The sequence below is a fragment of the Sinohyriopsis cumingii genome, chromosome 15 (assembly GCF_028554795.1).
Source record: "Sinohyriopsis cumingii isolate HCF-2022 chromosome 15, ASM2855479v2, whole genome shotgun sequence".
NCBI classification, from domain to species: Eukaryota; Metazoa; Mollusca; class Bivalvia; order Unionida; family Unionidae; genus Sinohyriopsis; species Sinohyriopsis cumingii.
This window is the reverse complement of record NC_142975.1, coordinates 98,660,079-98,683,179: the sequence shown is the minus strand read 5'-3', so window position 1 is coordinate 98,683,179 and position 23,101 is coordinate 98,660,079. Positions and strand designations below refer to the sequence as shown.

Sequence of the window (23,101 nt, the reverse complement as noted above, 5' to 3'; positions counted from 1 at the left end):
TTAACACATTAACCCCTAGAGGTTTATGTCATTTTCGCCTGAAAATCGAGTAGGAAACACATTTTGAAAGATATTTCTGAATAGATCTGAAAACACCAAATCCCAGGTTATCTTTCAATAGCATACTGCCTAATTGTGTTAGACAAATCGTTTTTCATTGGCTATTTGGCGCACGCATGAGCAGAAGGGTAAAAGTTGGAGTTTTTTTATTTTGCTAAACGGAGCCATTATTTTTGTATCGAGACTACTCTTTATATCAAATGCCCATCTTATCCTACTTTTTGTAAACGTTCATCTGTCTGTTAGCAGTTCATACCGGTTTGCCTTAGATCTGAGACCAACAAGTCTAAAATCCGGATACAAAATAGAATTCAGACCGCGGGCGAATTTTGGGTAGAAATAAATCGTGACCAAAAAGTGAATTTTTTATCTGTATTTTGTAGTGCAACTAGATATTCCAGATTATTTGGTATCATTGTAGAGCTACATCTATCTACCTTTCTATAATATCACCCACTTTAGTGTATAATAATAATAATAATAATAATAATAATAATAATAATAATGAGAACTTTGTATAGCGCCTAATCTTTAGAAGCTCTAAGCGCATTACAACATTATACAACATCTAAACGATAAAGAAATATATATAATTATATGATTACAAAAACAAACACCATGAAATTAGAAAACATTAAAAAAAACATGCTGAAAATAATTAAGGTAGGAAACATTATTAGCTCTTTAAGTTTGTTCTTGCAGTCGAAATAAGTGAGTTTTGAGAGCACACTTGAATGGGATCACTGTGTCTTTGTCTCTAAGTTAAGTGGGCAATTCATTCCACGTTGCTGGGCCCTGGTATGCAAAAGAAGGTTGTCCATATGATTTTGTTTCCATAGTGGGAATAATGAGTATAAGATTGTCAGAAGAGGAGCGTAAATATCTTGCTGGTGTGTACATATGGGGGAGGTCGGATAGGTATGTTTGACTAGAGTACGTCAGTGAAACGTAGCACAGAGAACAAATTTTGTGTTTGATTCTGGATCGAATGGATAGCCAGTGTAAGGTATAGAGCAGAGGGGAGGTGTGCTCTGATCGTAGTACTCTAAGTATGGTCTGAGCAGCTGTGTTTTGAACTTTTTGAAGTTTCTGGAGTAGATATTGAGATGATCCAGACACAATTGAGTTACAATAGTCCAGTCTTGAAATTCCTAATGAACACACAGGTGTTTTAATGGCATCAACTGAAAGATATTTGTGAATGAAGCTGATGCGTATCAGCTCAAGATATGCAGCCTTGCATATGTTCATGACATGTTGGTGCACTGTGAGAGTACTGTCCACCAGAGTAACACCTTGGTTTTGTAATGATTGTATGAATTTAATATTGGTGTTGCTAATACGTATTGTTTGAGGGAAAGGATGTGAATGAGAAAGTCTTTGTGTTATGATCAGAATGGCCTCAGTTTTATCATTATTCATATGCAGCTTGGTACATTGCATCCATGATTTCAGATCAGAAATGCACCTCTCTACACCTTGGATGGTAGCATCAGCTTCAGTTGGGTGGCTAGATTTGTATATTTGGGTGTCATCATCGTGCAATTGGTGAGACACTGGATGATGATCTATGACACTTAGAGCGGATGAGTGTATAGAATGAAGTGAACAGGTCCAAAACAAACCCTTGTGGAACACCACAACATAGATCAACTGGGCTGGAGTGTATTCCATTTGAAGACAAAATTTGTGTCATGTTGACCAGGTAGGACTTGAACCACAGTAAGGCTGTATCATGAATGGCAAATACATGTTGGAGACGGTGAATAATATATCATGGTATATTGTTTCAAACGCTGCAGGCAAATCAAGGAGGGTGAGAACTGTAATCTTTCCGATGTCCAAAGCAGAGAGACTGTCATTAACTACTTTTAGAAGAGTGGTTTCAGTACTGTGGCAAGGGCGATATGCAGCTTGTACATTCCTAAAAAGATTGTTTGAATTCAGATGAGATACAAGCTGGGATAGAACAAGCTTTTCTAAAATTGTTGATATGAATGAGAGATTAGATACTGGGCTGTAGTTCTTTAAATCGTTATAGTCTAGTGTTGGTTTCTTCACCAGAGGCTATACAATTACAGTTTTGAAAAATTATGGGAATTTACCTGATGAGAGAGAGGTATTAATAACAGCAGTGATGTTCGTATTGGGTCAAGTTCACATGACTTTGGTGCACTCTTCATCACGATTGTACGTACGAAATCCATAGAGACAGGTTCAAATGCTGCTAATGGTTGCCGCTCAAATTCTGCATCCCAACTGTATGGTGACGACGAGTCAATTGAAATTGGGGTGTCAAGCTTATCTCTAATGGTTTGTACTTTGTCACGGAAACAATTTGCAAACATCCGGAAGGTCGACTGGAGATAATGTTGTTGGAAGTGGTGTAGATTTGTTCCTTGACATTAGCTTGTTAGTAATCTCGAAGAGCTATTTGCAGCTGGCACTTTCCATGATCTTAGTAGTGTAGTGGGCTGATTTCGCTGCATGGACTATATTTGTGACATTCTTCTCAGCGGCTTCATAGATTTGCTTATGAATAGTGAGTCTGGTGGAAAGCCAAAGCCTATCAGCTTTACGGCGGTCCCTTTTAGCAGTGCGAAGCTGGTTTCTAATACTTCTATACCATGGAGAACACTTTTGAATTGATACTCTGCACTTGGTAGATGGGGCATGTTTGTCAAGCAATGAACGCAGGCAGTTATCGAGTTGTTCTGCTGTAGGAGGTAAGCGAGTTGTTAAGTTGTCAGGTTTGCTTGGGTGTCATGCATTAGTTTGGTTCTATTTATCATACGGAGGTTTCTCTTAGTAGCAGATAAAGGTGGAGGGTTAGGGACTGATACGTCAAGATGGCATATAATGCAGAGGTGATCTGATGCAAGTTCATGGGATACAAGGGAGGACCTAGAATGTTATCATCAGGTCTATGAAGAATTCAGTCTAAAATGTGACCATGTATAGGGTAGGTTGGTTAACTGTCTGTTTTAGGTTGAAAACATTAATGGAATCTAGGTGCTTTAAGGTGTATCATGCATGACCGTGAAGCTACAGAGCTTGGCAGTAGGCTACTACCTCCTGCCACGTTAATACGTCGCTTGGGGTTAATGTGTTTACAAGGATTTTAATTTTATTTTTACAAATCGTCAAGGAATGGCTAAATTTGCAATTTATGTGCAATGTCGACGCACAAGTGATTAAATACACGAGGAATATTCAAATGTGATGACGTCATCAAAATGCGCTATTTAACATTAACCCCTGGAGGTTTTTGTCATTTTCGCCTGAAATCCGAGTAGGAAACACATTTTCAAAGCTATTTCTGAATAGATCCGAAAATACCAAATCCCAGGTGATTTTTCAATAACAGACTGTCTTGTTGTGTTAGAAACATCGTTTTTCAGTGGCTATTTGGCTTGTGCATGAGCAGAAGGATAAAATATGGAGTTCTTTTTTTCTCCTTTTTCGTGGCTAAACGGAGCCATTATTTTTGTATCGAGACCACTCTTTAAACTAAATGCCCATCTTATCCTCCTTTTTTGGAAAGGCTCATCTGTCTGTTTGCAGTTCATACCGGTTTGCCTTAGATCGGAGACCAAAAAGTCTAAAATCCGAACACAAAATCGGATTCCGACCACGGGCGAATTTTGGGTAGAAAAAGTCGGGTCCAGAAAATGAGATTTGTTTTATCTGTATTTTGTAGTGCAGCTAGATATTCCAGATTATTTGGTATCATTGAAGAGCTACATCTGACTATATTTCTATAATACCACCCACTTTGGTGTATCATGCATGACCGTGACGCTACAGAGCTCGGCCGTAGGCTACTACCTTCTGCCACGTTAACTCGTCGCAAGGGGTTAATGTGTTAAGTGTGTAAACTCTGTCCTGAACGTTTTCCTACACTGGTCATAAGAATCCTTAACAAACTATCATCAATGTAAGCCACTTTTCTGAAACCTTTTCATCACACTGATGCAATAGCTGGCTCCAGTAGCTTTGTAAAAACACGTGCATTTGCCAAAACATTTGTCAGGCAGGTTAATTCACACATATCCCTAAATCACCTAAAATGCACATACTTTCTGTACTTTTGAGCTACCAGAACAGAGTAGTAATCATCCATCAAATCAACAGATGCTAAAGAAACTACATGTATTTTTGCACAAAATATGGCCTTGACAGATGTTTTAAAATTTACATGTTGAAGTGTATTTTTCAGTGTAATTCAAGATACGTCTGGCAGACCCATCACATTTAGGTCAAATGAAAATGTTTGAAATATAATCTCCAGGCATGGAATTCACTTTGTGAATAATACTTTTTGTAAGAAATTTATGAATTGGAGCAGTTCTTTTTCTTTCTTCATTAAAAGAGAAATAAATTTTGTTTGGTAAATATGTCAATACAGGCCACTGGTAGAATTCTAGTTCAAATCCTTGAACATTATTCAGAATCCAAGCATCATATGTAATATTCTGCCATCATTCCAAGAATGCAGAAATATTTCCAGGAAAACAAATTGTGTGTGTGTAGTCTTTATACAAGAAACATCATACAAAAATATAAACAGAACTTGGTGTTGTGTTAGTATATTTAATTTGCATTATTTGTATGTTAGGGGATGGGTATTATATGCCATGATTTATGTAAATGAACTTACAGTATTGAGAATTTAATCCCAAATAATCCAACAATTAATAATGCAGGTCCTTATGAATAAAGTTCTGAAAAAACTTTAGTGGTATTCCAAATAATTTCCAATGTCGAAGGTGTAGATATGCCTGTTGTAGCCTATGTTATATAATGTACTAATGTACCAGTGTCCTGAATTGTAAAGGTGTCCCCACAGTTTTTTGTTGAATCACAGTAATATAATCCAAGGTTTCCTTGTTTGAATTCACTATAATTCCCAGTTAATGTCTCTATCTCTTTCCAAGAATATAATTTAGTAGTTTATATTTCCTGAGAAGAATAAAATGATCCACGGGTGAAGTGTAGTACCATATATATTGTCACAGAGCTGAGAATGAATCACCCTCCCCCAACCAATGAGGCGGGGGCAGCTGCTGATCAGAACCCCAAACCTGTTAGTTACAATAGGATGGAACCAATCGATAAGAGGAGAGCTAAGATTTAAGTATGTAACAGAAAGCGTTTTTCTACAGAAAAGAGTTAGTTGCCTGACTAGTAAGTGTCAACTGACTGGCCACCAATATGTGGTCACTGCTCTGTGAGTACTAGTTACCAGTCATTGAAACCCACTCAGTATGATTGATAATTCGATCCCCACCGTACCCTTCTATTGAATTCTGCTAGGGACTAGGTTTGGTTTTCAGACACCAGACATAAGAAGGAGATTGGATCGGTATTAAATCCTATCCCTCTCAAATCCAGTGGGATGTATGGTCATTCAATGCAGGGAAGTGATTGTTCATTTCCTTTCATGCAACTGTGGACTTTTGACCCATGCCTCCAACTAGTGAGGTGGATGGTGATGTCTACCGACCTACATCACCTCGTTACAAAGTGAAGATTGAAGGGGGGGGGGGACTATTTTCCATACAGTTTCTTGCTCTCCTGACAAATGTGCCACTAGGATAGTACCAAATGTGCCAACAAGTCTTGCCTCCCTTGAGTGAGAGCAAGACAAAGACATTATGTCAGTCCATTTAGACTCTCATGTGTTTGATGCCAAGCAGGCTGAAGTGATACTCCCTCATTTCCTGCCTCTCGCTCCTCCTAAATGTCATCTTAGGCATTGGCAGAGGAAAAGATTTTGTCTTTCAGCAAAGTGGTTAATGAAGTTTATAATCAGCTACCACCAGATTCTTGTCCCAAGCCTTCCGACTCAATGAACACAAATGTTCTCTCCAGTCTGGAAAGAAGTACTGGGGCAGTCTCCACACTTTACCATTGTCAATAACTTTCTCAGTGGTCTTGTATGGGCCAGGAGTTCATTAGGTAGCATTTGTCCTTACGAGCTTGCTGGAGGTAGTGGGCAAGACATGTCAACATGCCTTATCCATGACTATGGAAACATCAGCAGAGCTTCTTCATCTTCACAGGGATACCGTTTTTGGATACTTTGAAGGTCCTTTTGTGGGATGCTTCCATGGATGCAGAGATCCTATTCTGAGTTCATATTCCACCATGCATCCCAAACCAAAATCTCAAGCTTATTTTTAAGGTTGCAGCAAGCTTGCGGCAAGCTTAGATTCGAAACTGCTGCAAGTTTGCCTAATTGCAAGCATGCGCAAACTTCACTATACTATCTTGCACAAGCTCGTAATAGGGAAGCTTGTGATAGGTAAGCTTGATAGGTTGTCATGTAAGCTTGCGCAAGCTAGTAATAGGGAAGCTTACTATTGGCAAGCTGAGCTTGTCAAGTAAGCTTGCGCAAACTTACTAATTACAAGCTGCAAACAAAGCTGACATAGCTAGCTGCATCAGAAGAACTGATATGGCATCGATTAAATTATTCTATACATGGTTACATATCTTCATTTTTCTAGCCCTTGATGTGCGAAAAGTATGTAATATTAAATATTAAAATGAAAATGTTAATATATGGTGAACATAAATTAGCACGAGATCTTGCGGTCACAATAAAAGAAAAAATGAAGTCATCAAGTCATTTAATATTTAATCAGATAAAAATATAAAAGCATATGAATAGCTGTGAGGAAACTCTTTATACGTTTGTTCTGTATGGCTTTAGAAATGTTCTACTAATTTACTTCCATGAAGAAATCCATCTGTCAAAATGATAAACTATTAGATGAATACAAGAATGTTTGACATTTGAATTACTCTGAACAAATTCTTCTAAACAAAATCCTCAGAATAAAATTATTCATCCTCCATTGCTTCTGGTGTGATTCAGGTATCATCCACTGAAAAGGATTGCAGCAACATATACTATGTAACGGGGGGGGGGGGGAACGAGTATTTACCTCTTTGGCAAAAACATTTCATTTTTAGTTCCATAATCACTAATCAAGTCCAACAAATGCCAATAAATCTTATTCAGGATCATCCTATAATGAGCTCCTAAATTTTAGTTTTACCATCTATTTTGAAAGGCACATTTAAAACGAATGGCACTTCAGAGCTTTAAGCAACATAAACAAAAATCCGATGAAACTGATTAGGTACTTTAAAGGTGACCAACATGCAAAATTGAAATTCGGGCAAACTTCATATATAATTTGCTATATGTATAAGGTTCATTTTCTGAAAATTGGTACCTTTTATTCTTACTCGTTGCGAAGAAATTTATGAAAAACCGATCATCTCTCCCGATCCGTCTTGAATAGAACAACTCGGTTCCCTCCCCCTGTTAAAATAGCGGGTGTGACGTCATTTGAGACACTGTGTACACAGTGACATTGTTGATAATGAATTATGGAGAACTCGCCCTGGGAGAACTCAACCCAGGTGATAGAAGAAGTAGCCCCATGGTGGTCGGAGAAGTCGCCCCACTGCGTCTGGAGAAGTCGCCCCAAGGATCATATATAGTAAATCTGATATGTCGCCACGTGGCTGTTAAGGCTTTATTTAATGTTGTTTATCAATAACTTATTAAATCTATAAAATTTGCAACTTTTCAACTTTTCCATTTGATCAACTCCGCTTCTGTACTTAACGAAAAAGAAGTGGTATCTATCCCTTTTGCTCTGCTCTTCAAATCATTACATGCATTTTAATTGGAAAAATAGAGCGGGTGTAAGCATGATGTGACATCTGCAGTTTTATACATGATAGGGCTCCAGCCTAATAACTAAAGTCATCCTGAGACGATTTTATGACATGGACCTCTATCACCCGAAATCGACTGAATTCTTGCAGTCAGAAATCCAAAGGGTTATACTATCATCTCTCAAACTGAACAATTTAATCTGATTTTTTATTGAGATTTGCTAACCATTAACGAATGATAGTTAAACTTGATAAAAAGCATCATTGACGCCTACTCAGGAAATCCGGTCGCTCTTGATGTGTTCAACATCATGGCTAATGCACAGAATTCGGACGGTTTCTGAAAGCTATCATGTACTACGCCCATTATTTAGTTTATTTCTTCTTTTTTGTCAGTGTTCGTAATTTTATTATTTCTCAAAAAAAAAAAACTATTTAAAGTTGAACGAGAAGTTTAAAAAATATTTCACTCCTAAATTGCTGATGTACAATAAACATGATTACGTTATTTTGTTATATATATATCAATCCCATGATCACGCGTACTAACGAGATTTTGTTACTTTAAATGCATATTTGAACTACTCAACGTACTTGGGACACAATGAGAATATCATCTTTAAAAACAAATTTAAATGTCACGTTTAAATCCTGGACTAAACTGAATAACATTTCACATGGTCCGAATCAGTTTGGAAGTTTGGAGAATCAGCCAGATATATGGGACGAATCAGTCAGCGAGTTGTACCGAATCAGCCTGGTCCGAGTTTGAGAGTAATTACCACATTAATGAATAATGTTACTATAATAGATTTATCAATCAAGAAAATTAACAGTAACATTTGTTTTAAAAAATTGTATCGAGGTGTTCCGATGTGTGTGGTTATAAGAAATCTAACGAGTTTATATAAACACACAGACTTTCAATTATAAGAGATTTACTTTTATATTATCGACATTACACAAACAAGATGAATGCGGAATGGGAAGGAGGGGTTTATTATACAACGAGTGGAAAACAGTCTTGAACGTAAGTGTGGAAGAAAATGCATATTCATCCGATGCAGTTACATACAAAATTAAACGTGCATAATAAATTGATGTTGGAAATAGAGGACAATATTTTGTATGAAATGTTTGTGCAAATACAATAGATGCAAAGAAAAAAATAGTCGGTATAGATTATATACACAAACTACTAAATATCCTTCTATTTACACTAAAATTGTGCAGGTCGGGGTTTTTATCCCCTTTAAGACATTTTGAAATAAAATAACTGCCATATTCTTTGAGAATGAAAAGAATTAAATGTAACAACCTCTGAACAATTGTTGAATTTGATATGCGAGAGGTAAAAAAGACCCTAAGAATAACATAAATGAGATTCACAAGCGTGCGTTTAATTTTATAATGTCATAACTCGATTGTTGATAGCTGACAGCACTGCTTCGATTACTGCAGTTTGGCAAACGCAGCAATACATAATAATGATCTTCAGAGTTGTCATTTCAATCATTCGGTGAAGCAACATTACAAAGTCATTTTGTACGTATTTAAATCCTAAAAGTGAAACAGAACGCTACCGCCAATCTACAGTACGGAAAACTGGCAAAATACAACACACTCTTGAGTTTACTCACCAACATGAAAACTCCGTGACTTCAAAATTATCTCTTGGGTTATAGGATTGGTTATTACACAAATATTGATTCAGCGGGCAATGAAATTTACAGAATCAACGTGCTAAATTGTGACGGTTCAACTTTGAAAATTGCGCCTAAATTATTAAAGCGAGGATGCAATGGTTGTTTTGTGTTCTTGCTACTCAAATATGTAATGTGATGTGATGTAATTTGGATTTTTAACGTAGCTTTAACAATTTTTCAGTCATATCGCTACGATGTCTGCAATGTGGCAGTTTATAGTGATGTCTAGCACTGGGGCATCATGCCGCAGACATGTAGCATGATGTCCCACCCAGTCACATTATCCTGACACCGGGCCGACCAGTCCTAACACTAACCTCTTAATGCTGAGCGCCTCAAATATGTTGCATATATAATTAGAGTTCGTAAACCAGTCTGCTGACCGTAAACAGGGGAAGTAACCACCTTTAATGATTCGATACCGAATTAAGTCTCTGTCGCGGAAAATCACATTTCATCTTCCATGGTTTGATTTGATTTCTTGTGAAACAAACAAAATTTACAAAGCTCAGTTCTTATAGAATGTTGGCAGAATGGGATGCATCTCTCTCTCTCTCTCTCTCTCAAAGAAAAACAAATATTGTGTATAACTGACAATTATTTTTTTCTTCTGGCAACAGATTGTCGTTGAAACAAATATATGACAATTCTTTCCAAACTGAATACCAGAAGTTAATATTACAAGAGTTACTGAGACTATATTTGATGGTGCAGTCGGCAAATAGCATTTACAAGTACTTGACATCAAGTATCTTGCTGTATTAAGTTAGTCTGTAAAGAACTTTGCAATCAGCAGTTATATTTTACAGGATTTTGCTAAATGGAATTCTTTATTCAGTGTTCCATATATGTTCTGCATTAAAGTTTATCCACTGTGCTGCTGCTTGATGAATGACTGCAGATGCACTCCTTCATTCTTTGCAATTGTAAATGCATCTGTAGATGAAGCCACATTGGTTCATGCCCGTTTGATACACATTTATACTGGAAAAATTGTCTGATCATTTTGTAATCATACTGCTTGAAAACATCGTTGGTCTGGGTTATTTATTAACTTTCTAAAAGATAAGAACTGCATCGTACTAAGACCTAATACCATGGAAAGTGATTGAATTAGTTCTATAGTAAACATTGTATGGGATGACTTTGATAATATACTGGTTATGTGTATTTGTAAGGACAAGTTTTGTATCGTTTAAAAGATAAACAGATTAAAGACAACCAATAGTTATTTTATGATTATAATCCATGTCACTCACTGACAAAATAGCAATTCAGTTTACAAACACTTAAAGAATTTATTTTATATGCAAAAGGCTTATTTGTTTATCTAACCTGATTGAAATTTTAAACAAGATATATCATTAAATTGGAAAAAAGATATTTGCAGAATTAAATTACATTTTATATTAAAAAAGTACAAGAAATCAGTTTAATTTGAAATATATATATTAATATTGTTCCTATTTAAGTTCAAAGAAATGTTGGAATAATACATTGTATGTATATAGCAGCTTAGTACAACTGTTTAGCATTTCTGCAAGAATTGAAAATGTATATACGCACATTTAACTAGAGTGCATTATCAGATGCTATGAATTAAAAACATAATAACATTTAATTTTGACTTGTTTCTTACTGCACATGATATATAGTCAAAATGTATATTCAACATTTCAACAGGTACTTCATGATATCATGCAGGAGCTATAGCTAGCTGCCAGCTGTCAACTTTCATGACTGATTAAATTATACTGCAAGCTTGCGTGCAGGCTTATGTAGAATGTTAGATTTTGGAACCATGCAGACTTAATGAGAAACATTCCTTTTACAAGTTTGAATTTTAGATTTTCCAAGCTTGCCGACTTGAAAAATTTCTTTTTGCAAACTTTGAATTTCAAATTTTTGTAAGCTTGCAGACTTGGAAATATTTCTTTTGCAAGCTTGTCCGAGCACCATTTCTAGCTTGTACAACTTCAACTAGCTTTTCGCAAGCTTGCTGCAACCTTGTGGTAAGCATGCATTTTGGTTTGGGTGGCTTCTGAGGACCTGAGTAACCAACAACACTAGTTTAGATGATGGCAGCAAACCATATATTTAAATGTACAATTTGCTATAGATTTCCACAGTGTTTTCTAACAAAACTTTTTTTACAGTAGTCTTGTCACCAATTGTAATGTTGCAACATTTGCACTATGACAATTTCCACTCAAAGTTCATCATTTGGGTGAAAACATTTTCTTTGTTTTGTTGATACAGATGTATCATTTGATTTCCCTTCAAATTTATGACCACTGCATTGTTGACGGTCTTTTCAAAAGTTCATAAAGGTTGTCAGTACCGTAGCTTTTTTAAAAATACATGTTCACATTTTATACTTGACACTGGAAGTACAGTTAATGTTTGTATCAAATGAATGACATTCAGGTACTCTGCATTTATTGCAAAGTTTTGTCAGCAATGCAAAATGGGGTGATTCTATGTGGTATGCAGCTTCCAGTGAATTAAAATAAAAATCAACATCTTGCTTTTGTAATGTATGCCAAATATCTTGTCTGCAAACACTATTCTCAATGGTTACTGTATTATGTTTAATTTTTTACCTTGTTGGTATGGGTATTATTCTTAAATAGTCAAACATGGACTGATGTTTAATTACTATTGTCTCATCTAGACATAATTATTAAACCTACCAAAGAAAACACCTTTGAGTAAATAAAACACATATCTACTGATTAAGGAAGATGACGACTGAATGGACTGAATGGATGTGGAAACGATAATTTGAGTGGAATCGTCACAATATAGGGTAGTTTGAATTTGTTTATCAGTATGCTTAGCTTTCATTATGACATCACAGTACGTGACATTCAACCCGGACTGTAGTGGATTACACCGTTAGGTTCATTCCGTCCAAAAATGTATATGTACTTGAACATTGATTTTGCTACATGCACTCCTCGGGGCGTCTATGACTTTGCAAAGGAATGTGATGTATAAGAATCCAATGAAGTGAATACTTGCCACTTAAATGTATATATAATCAAATTCGATAAAATGTCACCCATTCCTGAAATAATCTGTCTTGAATGCCAACATGACATGTGTCACTTTTACTATAGGTGTCAAATGATACCTTTGTCTGTCTTGCAGCTAAGATTTGGCTAAAACCATGCATATAACATAATTAAATAAAACTATACAACCATTATGTTTTCTAAATTGTAGAATTCTTTACATATTGTATTTTAAAACTAATGATACGACTGCCATACTTGTGCTGCGCCAATGATTGATGATGTTTAAATTGTGCTGCACAACAAAAAATACATCGGTAATCCATTTTGATGTGTAGTAGGGCAGTTTGATCATGTTTCATGATATATTCAATGAAAAAAAAGGCAGTGAACATACTAACGTTCTTACTCAAAAGAGTTTAACTTCCAGCAATATGACTGTGGAGTCAGGAGGTCCAAGTTTTCATGGAAGAAAGTTTAATAAATTAAGTTAAAAATGCCTCGACTCCTATTTAAACAGAGATGATAATCCCTACTGGCTATATAATATATAATTGGAGTTTACCAAAAATAAATCTCTATCTTTCCGATAAATGGTACTACTAGAGAGCTTTAGACCAGGTAAGAGAATTATATTATCCTATACGGAACACAGATTATATTGTGGTCAGATTGGTTAAAATGGGGAATCTTTGTGGCTATGTATGTTCCTCAGTTGTTCTTTTATTCTCTCTTTGAGTTCCCATTAGGAGTCACCTACATATTGTTTGCCACATTGATGACAGGTAAGTGAATAGATGACATTTTGTGTCTTATAAGCGAGTACAGACAGTACCTGGTAAATGATGAAAAATAGAACCAAGCTCACTAGACAAAGTCTTTAAAATTGCATGAAAAATATCCAGCTATAAATAAGGAATAATCCATGGCTGTTGTTGTTTTTGGGTTTAATGCAATTTTCAGCACAAGATAGGCTATACATGGCGGCCAGCATAAATGGTGGAGGAAGAACCCAGGAAAACCCCGGAAAGAACCACCGAATTACGATAAGCTACTGGCAAGCTTTCTCATATTCCCACATTGGCCAAACCCGAGACGCGAACCACATAGACATAGGTGAGATGGCAGTGATCCATAATGGTGAGCACTTTAGACCACTCAGGGCCCCAATCCATGACTGGAAAGGAGTAAAAATGATGAGGGAGATAGAGATGTTAGCAAACTGGAAGGAAAGGTTATTTTATCAATAATATAATTTATCCTGTCCCCCACATCATGCTCAACTAATGTATTCATGAACAGAATTAATATTAAGGCATGCCGTAAACTGTTTGTTCTATATTCACATCAGATATTAAGCAAACATTTTTATTGCATACTAATATGAATTACTTTTGTTATATTTTCAGTTTCTGATCAGACAACAAACAGCAGTAAGTTAATTAATTCATTACCTCTCTCTTTGATGCATACAACCATACAGATTTTCATAGATTATCAAATATTCTGATTAGTGTCCAGGAGTCATTTGTAATCAAGTAGAAATTTTGATTATTTATTTTATGTTAAAATTGCTTCTTTATTGTATGTTGAAATTCTTAGAAATAATCGGAATTCACACTTTCTTTTCTACATCGAGTACACACTCCCTATTGGTCAAAACAAGGCATGACAAGTTTAGAAAAACTAAATCAGTGGTGAACATTGGTATAATATCTGACATTCATAGAAACCACTCCCTCATTTTATCATGCCTGAATAATTCTTGAACCATATTCAAAAGTACGGCAGGTATTTATTCAATATTTATTTTGTTTAAAACTATTAGACATATGGCACACTTTAAAAAATAAATACAATGAAATAAGTCTTGCCATATACCAGAAGAGCTTATGTTACGATAATGATGTCCATTGGCACAAGTCTGATGCTACCACTCCTCGTACCTATTTAAAGGATTTATTGTCAAGAATTCTTTAAAATCATGCACTAGATGAGATATGAGTGATGACCTTTCATTCAAACATGATTAACACAAGACTGTGTGTTTGCTGCTTGTCTGAAATCTATCTGCCCATATAATCATATCATTAAATGGCCAGGACAGATTAAGCCTGTTCCACACAGCTTTTGGCTTTCTTTTGCTACTAAAATATTTTAAATGTACAATAAAATGTTGATGAAATATAATTCATTTATTGGTACTCAAAAACAAGAAATCCTTCTCAGATATACAGACACAAATACACACACTTAAGCACATAATCAATTATTGTTGAATCTTTCTTGATTTTTAACTTGCTCCATGCTTACCCATTAATTACTGCATTACAAAAAGAAATAGTCACATATGGTATTCATCCACACACACAAACATTGACAGAGACATTGTGACACAGTATACCTGTACAAATATATGTACGTTTGGTGTGCATATGGCTGTACGTGTAACTCCTTGTATGACATTGAAAATATACACATTAAACGTGGGTTAACATTAGGTTGAGTAAGTGTAGAATGTGTCACCAGTCATTGATATCACCCATGTGGGTGTAGGTTAGGAATTCAGATAGTGACTTTTTTACACAAATTTTAATTAACTATCGACTTTTTGTCTGACATGTATAAATATTGGCATATGTAATCAATGTCCAAAGTGTGAGCAAGTGTCAGACTAGGATGCCTATGTCTTGCTTGGAAATAATAGTATAGGTTGGGTCCCTTGGTCTCCATTATATTTTAAGTTCACTTGTAATTAAGTAATGGATAAAAAAGACAATACAAAACTGGTGATGATCATTTGCATACTCATTATTTCCTTCAATTTGCAGGTTTTTGACAAGTTCAGTATTATCTGCCAGTTGCCACCATTAAGATACATGACATGCCTTCCGCTAAAATAATACGGTTATGATTTTTACTGTTTATATCCTAATAAGGTTATGGTATTATGATTTTTTATATCATATTCTGAATGTTTACAAATTTATATTACAGCTGATGACTGTTCACTAGGACTTGCCCTAGGAGTAGGTCTGGGCAACGCCGCCATATGTATCATCTGTTTTATCTTTATTGTGATCTTAGTAAAGATTGGTAAGTTATCTTTCATAATGGTATATTACTTATATGAAATACCATATTTTCTCTCAATTCCTTATATACAAGTGACATGGTGTGCTGTATTGATGTCTGCAATTCAACCTCCAATAGCAAAATTTAGAATTTTTTAAATAGCATTGACTTCTTTAATGAAATCTAATTGATATATACACACAACACATTTTCCTTGCATGATATTACCTTCTTAGTCACAGTAGCCTGACATGCATTATTTAGCACACATGTATAACAACTAGCCTGTAGGATATTTCTACTTATTGGACATAATTCGCAGACATCTGTTTATACATGCACATATGAATAAAACATCTATGCAAAACAATATTGCTGTTCAAAATAAACTCACATGCCTACCCTGTAGGTTATTGGATTACTGGACATAATACACACTGACACCCTTAAACAAATGCACACATATATAACACACCTATGCAGAAGGATATTACTGTACATTACTGGACATAAAAACCTTGCATGCTTTACTTACTGCACATATTTAGAACATGCCGACCCTGTAGGATATTGGCTTCCTGGACATAATACTGGACATGCTTTAATTACCTACTATTTTGGGTTGAGGTATGAACAAATATCATAAATTAGAAAGTGTGCAGTGTCTTCAAGCTTTTTATTTTGACCCATTGTTAAGCCTGCATGAAAAGAGGAATTTAGCTACCAAGATCATTGGGTTCTTGGATCTTATGATTGATGCCTTGTGTGTTATTACCAATTAACTTGGTGTGTAAAATTAATAACAAAATCAAATTTATCATTTTTTTTTTTATTGCAGTCATATCGAGAAAGAGAAATAATGCTGCTCATCAATCTCTTTGGCGTAAGTTCGTCAGACTTGAGTAAAATATTATGGCTAGCTGATGATATGTTCATGTTCAATTATCAACCCATTCCATACTTTTATGGGAAATTATGAACGAGTTTTCGGATTGAAATACTGCACGATCTTTGGAGTGCAGTATATCCATCCGACAAAACGAGTTCATTTTTTCCCATACAAATGCAGTAACCATTTTTTATATGCTTCTTTTCTTATTCTACCTTAGGTTTAATTATATAAACAAAATACACTACAAGGAACAAGGTAACTGAATGTATGCCGTATTCCAAACTAAATACACAGGTGCAAATTCATCATTATCCTACATTTTTAATGCACACATAACTCTGCTCAGATAAATTTGAACTTGGTCGCACGCTAGACGTAACTTTCGAAAGAAAATGGCATTTTTGTCTACTTAAAATTGAAATTTGGAGTCGTATTGTGAATTAATGCACATTGAAACAACTTTTCCTTTCGATCTGGAATGAATACATTTTTGTATTTTTGTCGATTCTATGAAATTCTGTGATTAAGGACTGAATTTATCTGTGACAATTCTACATGAAATACATTGAAATGAAGCAGCGAGGGAGAAGCATCTGCAAGTGTGTTTCTATTCAGTCATTGAATGTTTTAAATCATAATGTGGGGAAAATGTCTTTCAATTGCAATTATCAAAAAGACACAATGGAATTTAATGTTTATTTCATTTTGAGTGCAGTAAGGAGGATGTAAGAACTAAGAAGGTACATGTTGATGAATTTCAGGATGTAAAACTATAAGTATATTTTTTGCCATTCTTATTTCCAGCTAAAGAAAACGGTTTATTCCTTGTCACTTTCTTGTTATTTGTAGGTATCCAGCAATTTTATGAAATCTGGCATCTATTGCCAGCCTAAATATGAAACACTGTATCAAATAGTTAACGCGGAATGTAGTAAAGCAGCTGGTATGTGGTGGTCCACGAAACATCTGCTTTAATTCATTCAGAAACAAATTTAATCAAGCAAAACATAAACCACCTACTACGTGTGTGTACATGATTTGTTTTCAAATCAAAATTGCTCGCGTCTGCCTCCATTGTTTGTTTACAATAGAAAGTAGTTCCTTTATGAGTGCAATATGAAGTTGCACGCGAGTTCAGTATCGTAAAACACTGAATGATTTTGACAATACAAGGTTACAGAGAAAATTGAGCATATAATAATATGAAAGATATATTTAAGATATATGTGTTCATTTATTACCCCATCCCTATTTTTTGTGCTGGGCCCTGCATGGGGATATCAGCAGAAAAGATACTGTTTTGAGCATTTATGGAAACCAGGGCTTATACTGACCAGTGTTTTCAGGGCTACTGAATGTATAAATATGGTGTTTGTCAAGCATCTGCATTTGAGAATGCTACATGCAACAATTTTAGTTTTAAATCTAACCTTCAAAACGAATTAAATTAAGAACCGAACTTCATAGTTTACTGATTTAACAAAGACATAAATCAGGAAAATTGATTGCATAATACATGAAGAACCCTAGCAAAGGAAACAATTAAGCCACCAGATGCAGGTATAACACTTAACCTTTCACCAGATGCAGGCATAACAATTAACCATCATATTTTAGTGGATTTATGATGTCATGAAATCTTTTGAAATTGATTACGTGTACACACTCTATGAATTAAAAATGGCTAAATCAGGTATAACAACATATTGCTAGGTGCATATGTTATATTTAGCCTATTACCAGCTCCAGGGGTTACAACAGTTCTTTAACATATGGCACATATGATCAGCACAGAGCATTTAAAATTTAATATATGGGTATCTTAATTCTTAATATTTCATATACATAGCTTAATGCTGAGTAACTTTTAACCATAATGTAAAACTCAATGTTCCCATTAGGCGTTTGTATATGCTACAAGTTAGCCACTTTGTCTATGTTTTGAGCTCTCCATTTTGAAAACACAGTCTCTCTCACTCTGATAATTATACCTAATTAGTCTGTGTTTTCATTTAGCTTTCAATTACGCATGCTGATCAACCTTTGCAGGCCAGTCAATATTTTAGTATAATGAAGAAATGAACTGAAGATCTCTCACTTCAGTTTTTATTTCTGTGATGTTACCGAACAGTTAAATGATATAAGGTATAAATTTTCTTCATTTTAGGTATATGCAATGCAAATAAAATAATGCAGTCAAAACTTTGCAATTATATGGAGATAAAATGGATACAAGTATTTGAACTGACCCATCATGGCAACCCCAGCAACCACTCAACTTTACCTGTATTCATATGTTAGGAAAAATGTGCCATCATATGCATCTTTTGAATAACATATATCTTTGTAAATAAATCCATCAAAAGTTACAAATATATTATCAAAGCATTTTGTAATAAACCGGTACTTTTTCTTGGCATCAGTGTTTAGTGTTCAAACACAGAAGCACATCCTAAAAGGTATATGAGACCTTTCATGAAAGCAAACTCTTCCTTTCATATGTGATTTGTATGAATATTACAAGTGAATGAAAATAAAATGAATGGAACAGTTGAAAGAGACAAGCCTGATTAATTTAAGTCTGGGTTACAGAAATCACCATGATCTAGTTGCAAACGCCAAATGAACCCAGTCGAACAGGTTACGAATTAGACTAATTATTGTTGAGGTTTCACCCACACCCACACCCCATTTCCTATGCATACGTACATTATCAGTAGATCCCCCCATATGCAAGCATATGCATTTGGGTTAAACCCACCCACCCCCATCCCCTCCATTCTTATGTACTAAATGGACAGCTCCTAAGTTAAATAAATACTGCCTATCAAATTATCATGTAACACAAAACAGAATGATTCCACAAAGACTGGTCTTATAAATAATCTTGTTAATCAAAACTCCACTTGACCTAAGGCACAGTCATTTTTTTATATTAGGATCGGAATCGAAGCCTGGTTTTGAACTCAACCTAACCATTTCATAATTTACAAACATGACAAACATGAGAGCAGCCAGGTAGACCTCTAATCTCACTGAGAGAGGTGAAGTACACAATACAAATTGAATATGCCAGACAGCATATCGTTCTTCTTTCAGCATCTTTATTTCAGGAACAATGCCTAAACAAGGTAAGGGTAAGTGTGGCCACACAAAAATCTTCTTGGACATGCTCACCCCACTTGTTTATCCTGTGCACGCTATAAGAGGACAGATAGTTGTCCATTTCTTAGTGTGCAGTGTTAGGAGTGCATGCTCTTAAAATAAGAAACCGAAAAGAATGAAAAGCAGCAAGCTTTCTAAAATTCAACAAATAATTTATTTCGCTAGAATACAATGTAAAAATGAAAGAAAACAAACTTTTGGTATTGCAAAACTTTGTTGAAACACAATAATATAATTCCAGGTTTGAATTCACTATAAATTCCGGTGAGCGTGTCTGTCCTAGAATATTATTTGTTCACGAGCTCTCTCTATTTCTAGAGAAAATAATCAGTAAATTAAGTAATTTTAAGAAATAAATTTCAGCCAAATGAATACTGAATACAATAATAATACAAAATTGATTCTGCTAAGGTCATTGGATGGCCCAGTCCTCCAATATTTTGATGATTGGGTGATATACCCTGGCACTCTAGAGGAAGAGGAAGAGTTTCAAACACACAGGCTGCATTTGGCTCTTGGAGTTCTCTCCTTTGGCCAGCAATGACACCCATAATTTGTTGAATAATAATGCAAATTTGTTTTCTTTACAACCAGTCAGTTTTTATACAAATTTGATACATCATTTACTTTTTTACAAAATTCAACTGTCAGGTCTGTTTCTAGAATGTTCTAAGCTCATGAACAGCCTATTTATAACCTACAATCATGGACAAAAGTTAAGCACACAATCCCAATTAAATATACATAACAATGACGCTTTTTGTTATTATTATTGTTATTATTATTATTATTATTATTATTATTATTATTATTATTATATCTTGACATTTATCACATTAAAAATTTAGCATGATTGTAGTATATAAATTCAGTTTGATAATAGTTAATGCAGGAACACTGCATTGTACAGAAGTTGTCCAAGTTAGTTCAAGATGACTGAAAGAAGCAAACTAAGCATGAGAGTAAATCATGCTGGGAAAGTTGAATTGTTATGATATTTTCGAAGTCAGTTAAACATACCTGCAGCATGTGTAGTCAGCATGATATTAGCTAAGTACTGCAATAATGTACTTGTAAATGATGTAATTCTTTAAGGACTATGTAGGTTTTGTTACTTGTTTATATGTATTTTATTTTAGGTGATGAATGTTTATACTCATCTTTAGTTTGATGGAGAGTGGCAGATCTAAAGAATTAGATACACTGATTATGTGTCATGTATCTAATCATGTTTGGGAGTCATGCATTGGGTTGGTGGTTGATAATAGGGGAGTAACAAATTGTGATTCAGAACCACACATATATTTGTGATCATTCACGGAAAAGTGATTTTCAGAGGAGTGTGTATCATAATAAACCTATGGTATGTTAGTTAAAGCCAAGTTTACCATTTTTATTAAGTTTTAGTCAATTTGTATAGCCATAACTGTGCTGATGATTGCCAATAAACCCTGCACATATACGTATGCTTGTTAGGTCATGTTAGACAAAACTGATGAGGAACAAACAACAATTCGTTTTGCATTATATAGATGGCTGTTTTCTAAATTGGAACATTGTTTTCCACAGAGGTTTGTAAATATATTGGTGGCAAATACTTTATATTTATGTTACACCATGCTCTTTAGCATTAAATTATCTGCAACTTTAGTGTCATTTTCATTATATTGTATGATGAATATATTGTATGATGGTTTTGAATTTATATGATGAATATAATGAATATGATGAATATAGTGAATATGATGAATGTAATGAATATGATGAATATAATGAATATAATTAAGATGATGAATGTAATGAAAATGACGAATATGATGAATATAATGACTTTAGTGTCATTTTCATTATATTGTATGATGAATATATTGTATGATGTTTTTGAATATATATGATGAATGTAAGGAATATGATGAATATAATGAATATGATAAACATAATTAATATGATGAATATGATGAATATGATGAATATAATGAATATGATGAACATAATGAATATGATGAATATAATAAATATGATGAATATAATGAATATGATGAATATAATGAATATAATTAAGATGATGAATATGATGAATGTAATAAAAATGATGAATATGATGAATATGATGAACGTGATGAAGATGATGATGATAAAGATGCTAAAGATGATGAATGTAATGAATATGATGAATATAATGAATATGATGAATATAATAAAAATGATGAAGATGATGAAAATGATAAATATAATGAATATCAAGATAATGAATATAATGAATATGATGAAGATAATGAATATGATAAATATAATGAATATGATGAATGTAATGAAAATTACACTAAAGTTGGAAATAATTTAATGCTTAAGAGCATGGCTTAACATAAATATAAAGTGAAGATTCCATCAAAAATAATTTAAAACTATTCAGCATATTTAAGTTTTAAATATTTTGGGGATATAATTGTTTGGTATATTTGCTTAATATTCATGAGTATTGATGATACACACAAGATTAAAAAGTAGTGGTCATAAAGCAGGAAAGCTTATGTGACGGTCTGTTGTCTATCATCCTTCTGTTAGCACAAGTTTATTATAGCTCTATTCACAACTACTTTACACACCTATTCAGCCCATGGTCTGCTTCTTCATAATTGAAAATAGTGTCACTTACACATCTAGTACATACATTCCAACCATTACACTTTTTTCACCTGATTACATCTCATGCTGGCCTGTATATGGATTTCATTTTAATGGTACATTGCAGATTCATATAAAAATAAAACAAGAAATAGCTGTGTTTGTCAATTTTATCATCTCTTTCATCTCACTCATCACATAAATCTGAGAAGGAAAAGGAAGACTGCTGAGTAAAAATAGCACAAGAGTGCATATGTCCATCTTAGATGTACGTGTGCTCTCCTTGTTTTTTATATTTATAGAAACTGTACATGACACATTTCCAAATACACAGATACATTTCTTCAATTTGAAACTTTGCCTAACAGATTCATTATATTCATAATAGAGTACATTAGCGAAATGACCTGTACTTTAAAAAATAATGGTGCCAGATGCTAAGCAAAACCGGCATTAACAGTGACTTGACCGCTCGGGTGGCCTAGTGGTTAGAGCGTCCGGCTCAGATGCAGGAGGTCGTGGGTTCGGTCCCTGACAGAGTCATACCAAGACTTACAAAAATGGTACTAACAGCTGTTTCGCTTGGCGCTCAGCATTAAGAGGTTAGTGTTGGGACTGGTCGGCCTGATGTCAGGATAATGTGACTGGGTGGGACATCATGCTACATGTCTGCGGCATGATGTTCTAGTGCCAGACATCACTATAAAACTTGCACTGCAGACATCATGGCGATATGACTGAAAAACTGTTAAAGCTAAGATAAAAATCCAAATTACAGACATACACACACACACACACAGAGTGTGACTTGTGTATGTTCTGTGACCGAAACATGTTAGAGCAGATGGATCTTTTTAAACTTT

General features: G+C 34.6%; 1 protein-coding gene across 1 annotated transcript in view; it reads left to right on the top strand.

Annotated features, from left to right (window-relative positions):
- The window catches only part of LOC149782376 (uncharacterized), a 145,254-nt gene that overhangs the window by 87,130 nt on the left and 35,023 nt on the right, over nt 1-23,101 (top strand). Inside the window, exons 6-8 of the mRNA XM_089933765.1 lie at nt 13,891-13,914; nt 15,479-15,577; nt 16,395-16,439. Coding sequence (XP_089789891.1) covers nt 13,891-13,914; nt 15,479-15,577; nt 16,395-16,439 — 168 coding nt within the window. The remainder of the gene's footprint in view (nt 1-13,890; nt 13,915-15,478; nt 15,578-16,394; nt 16,440-23,101) is intronic.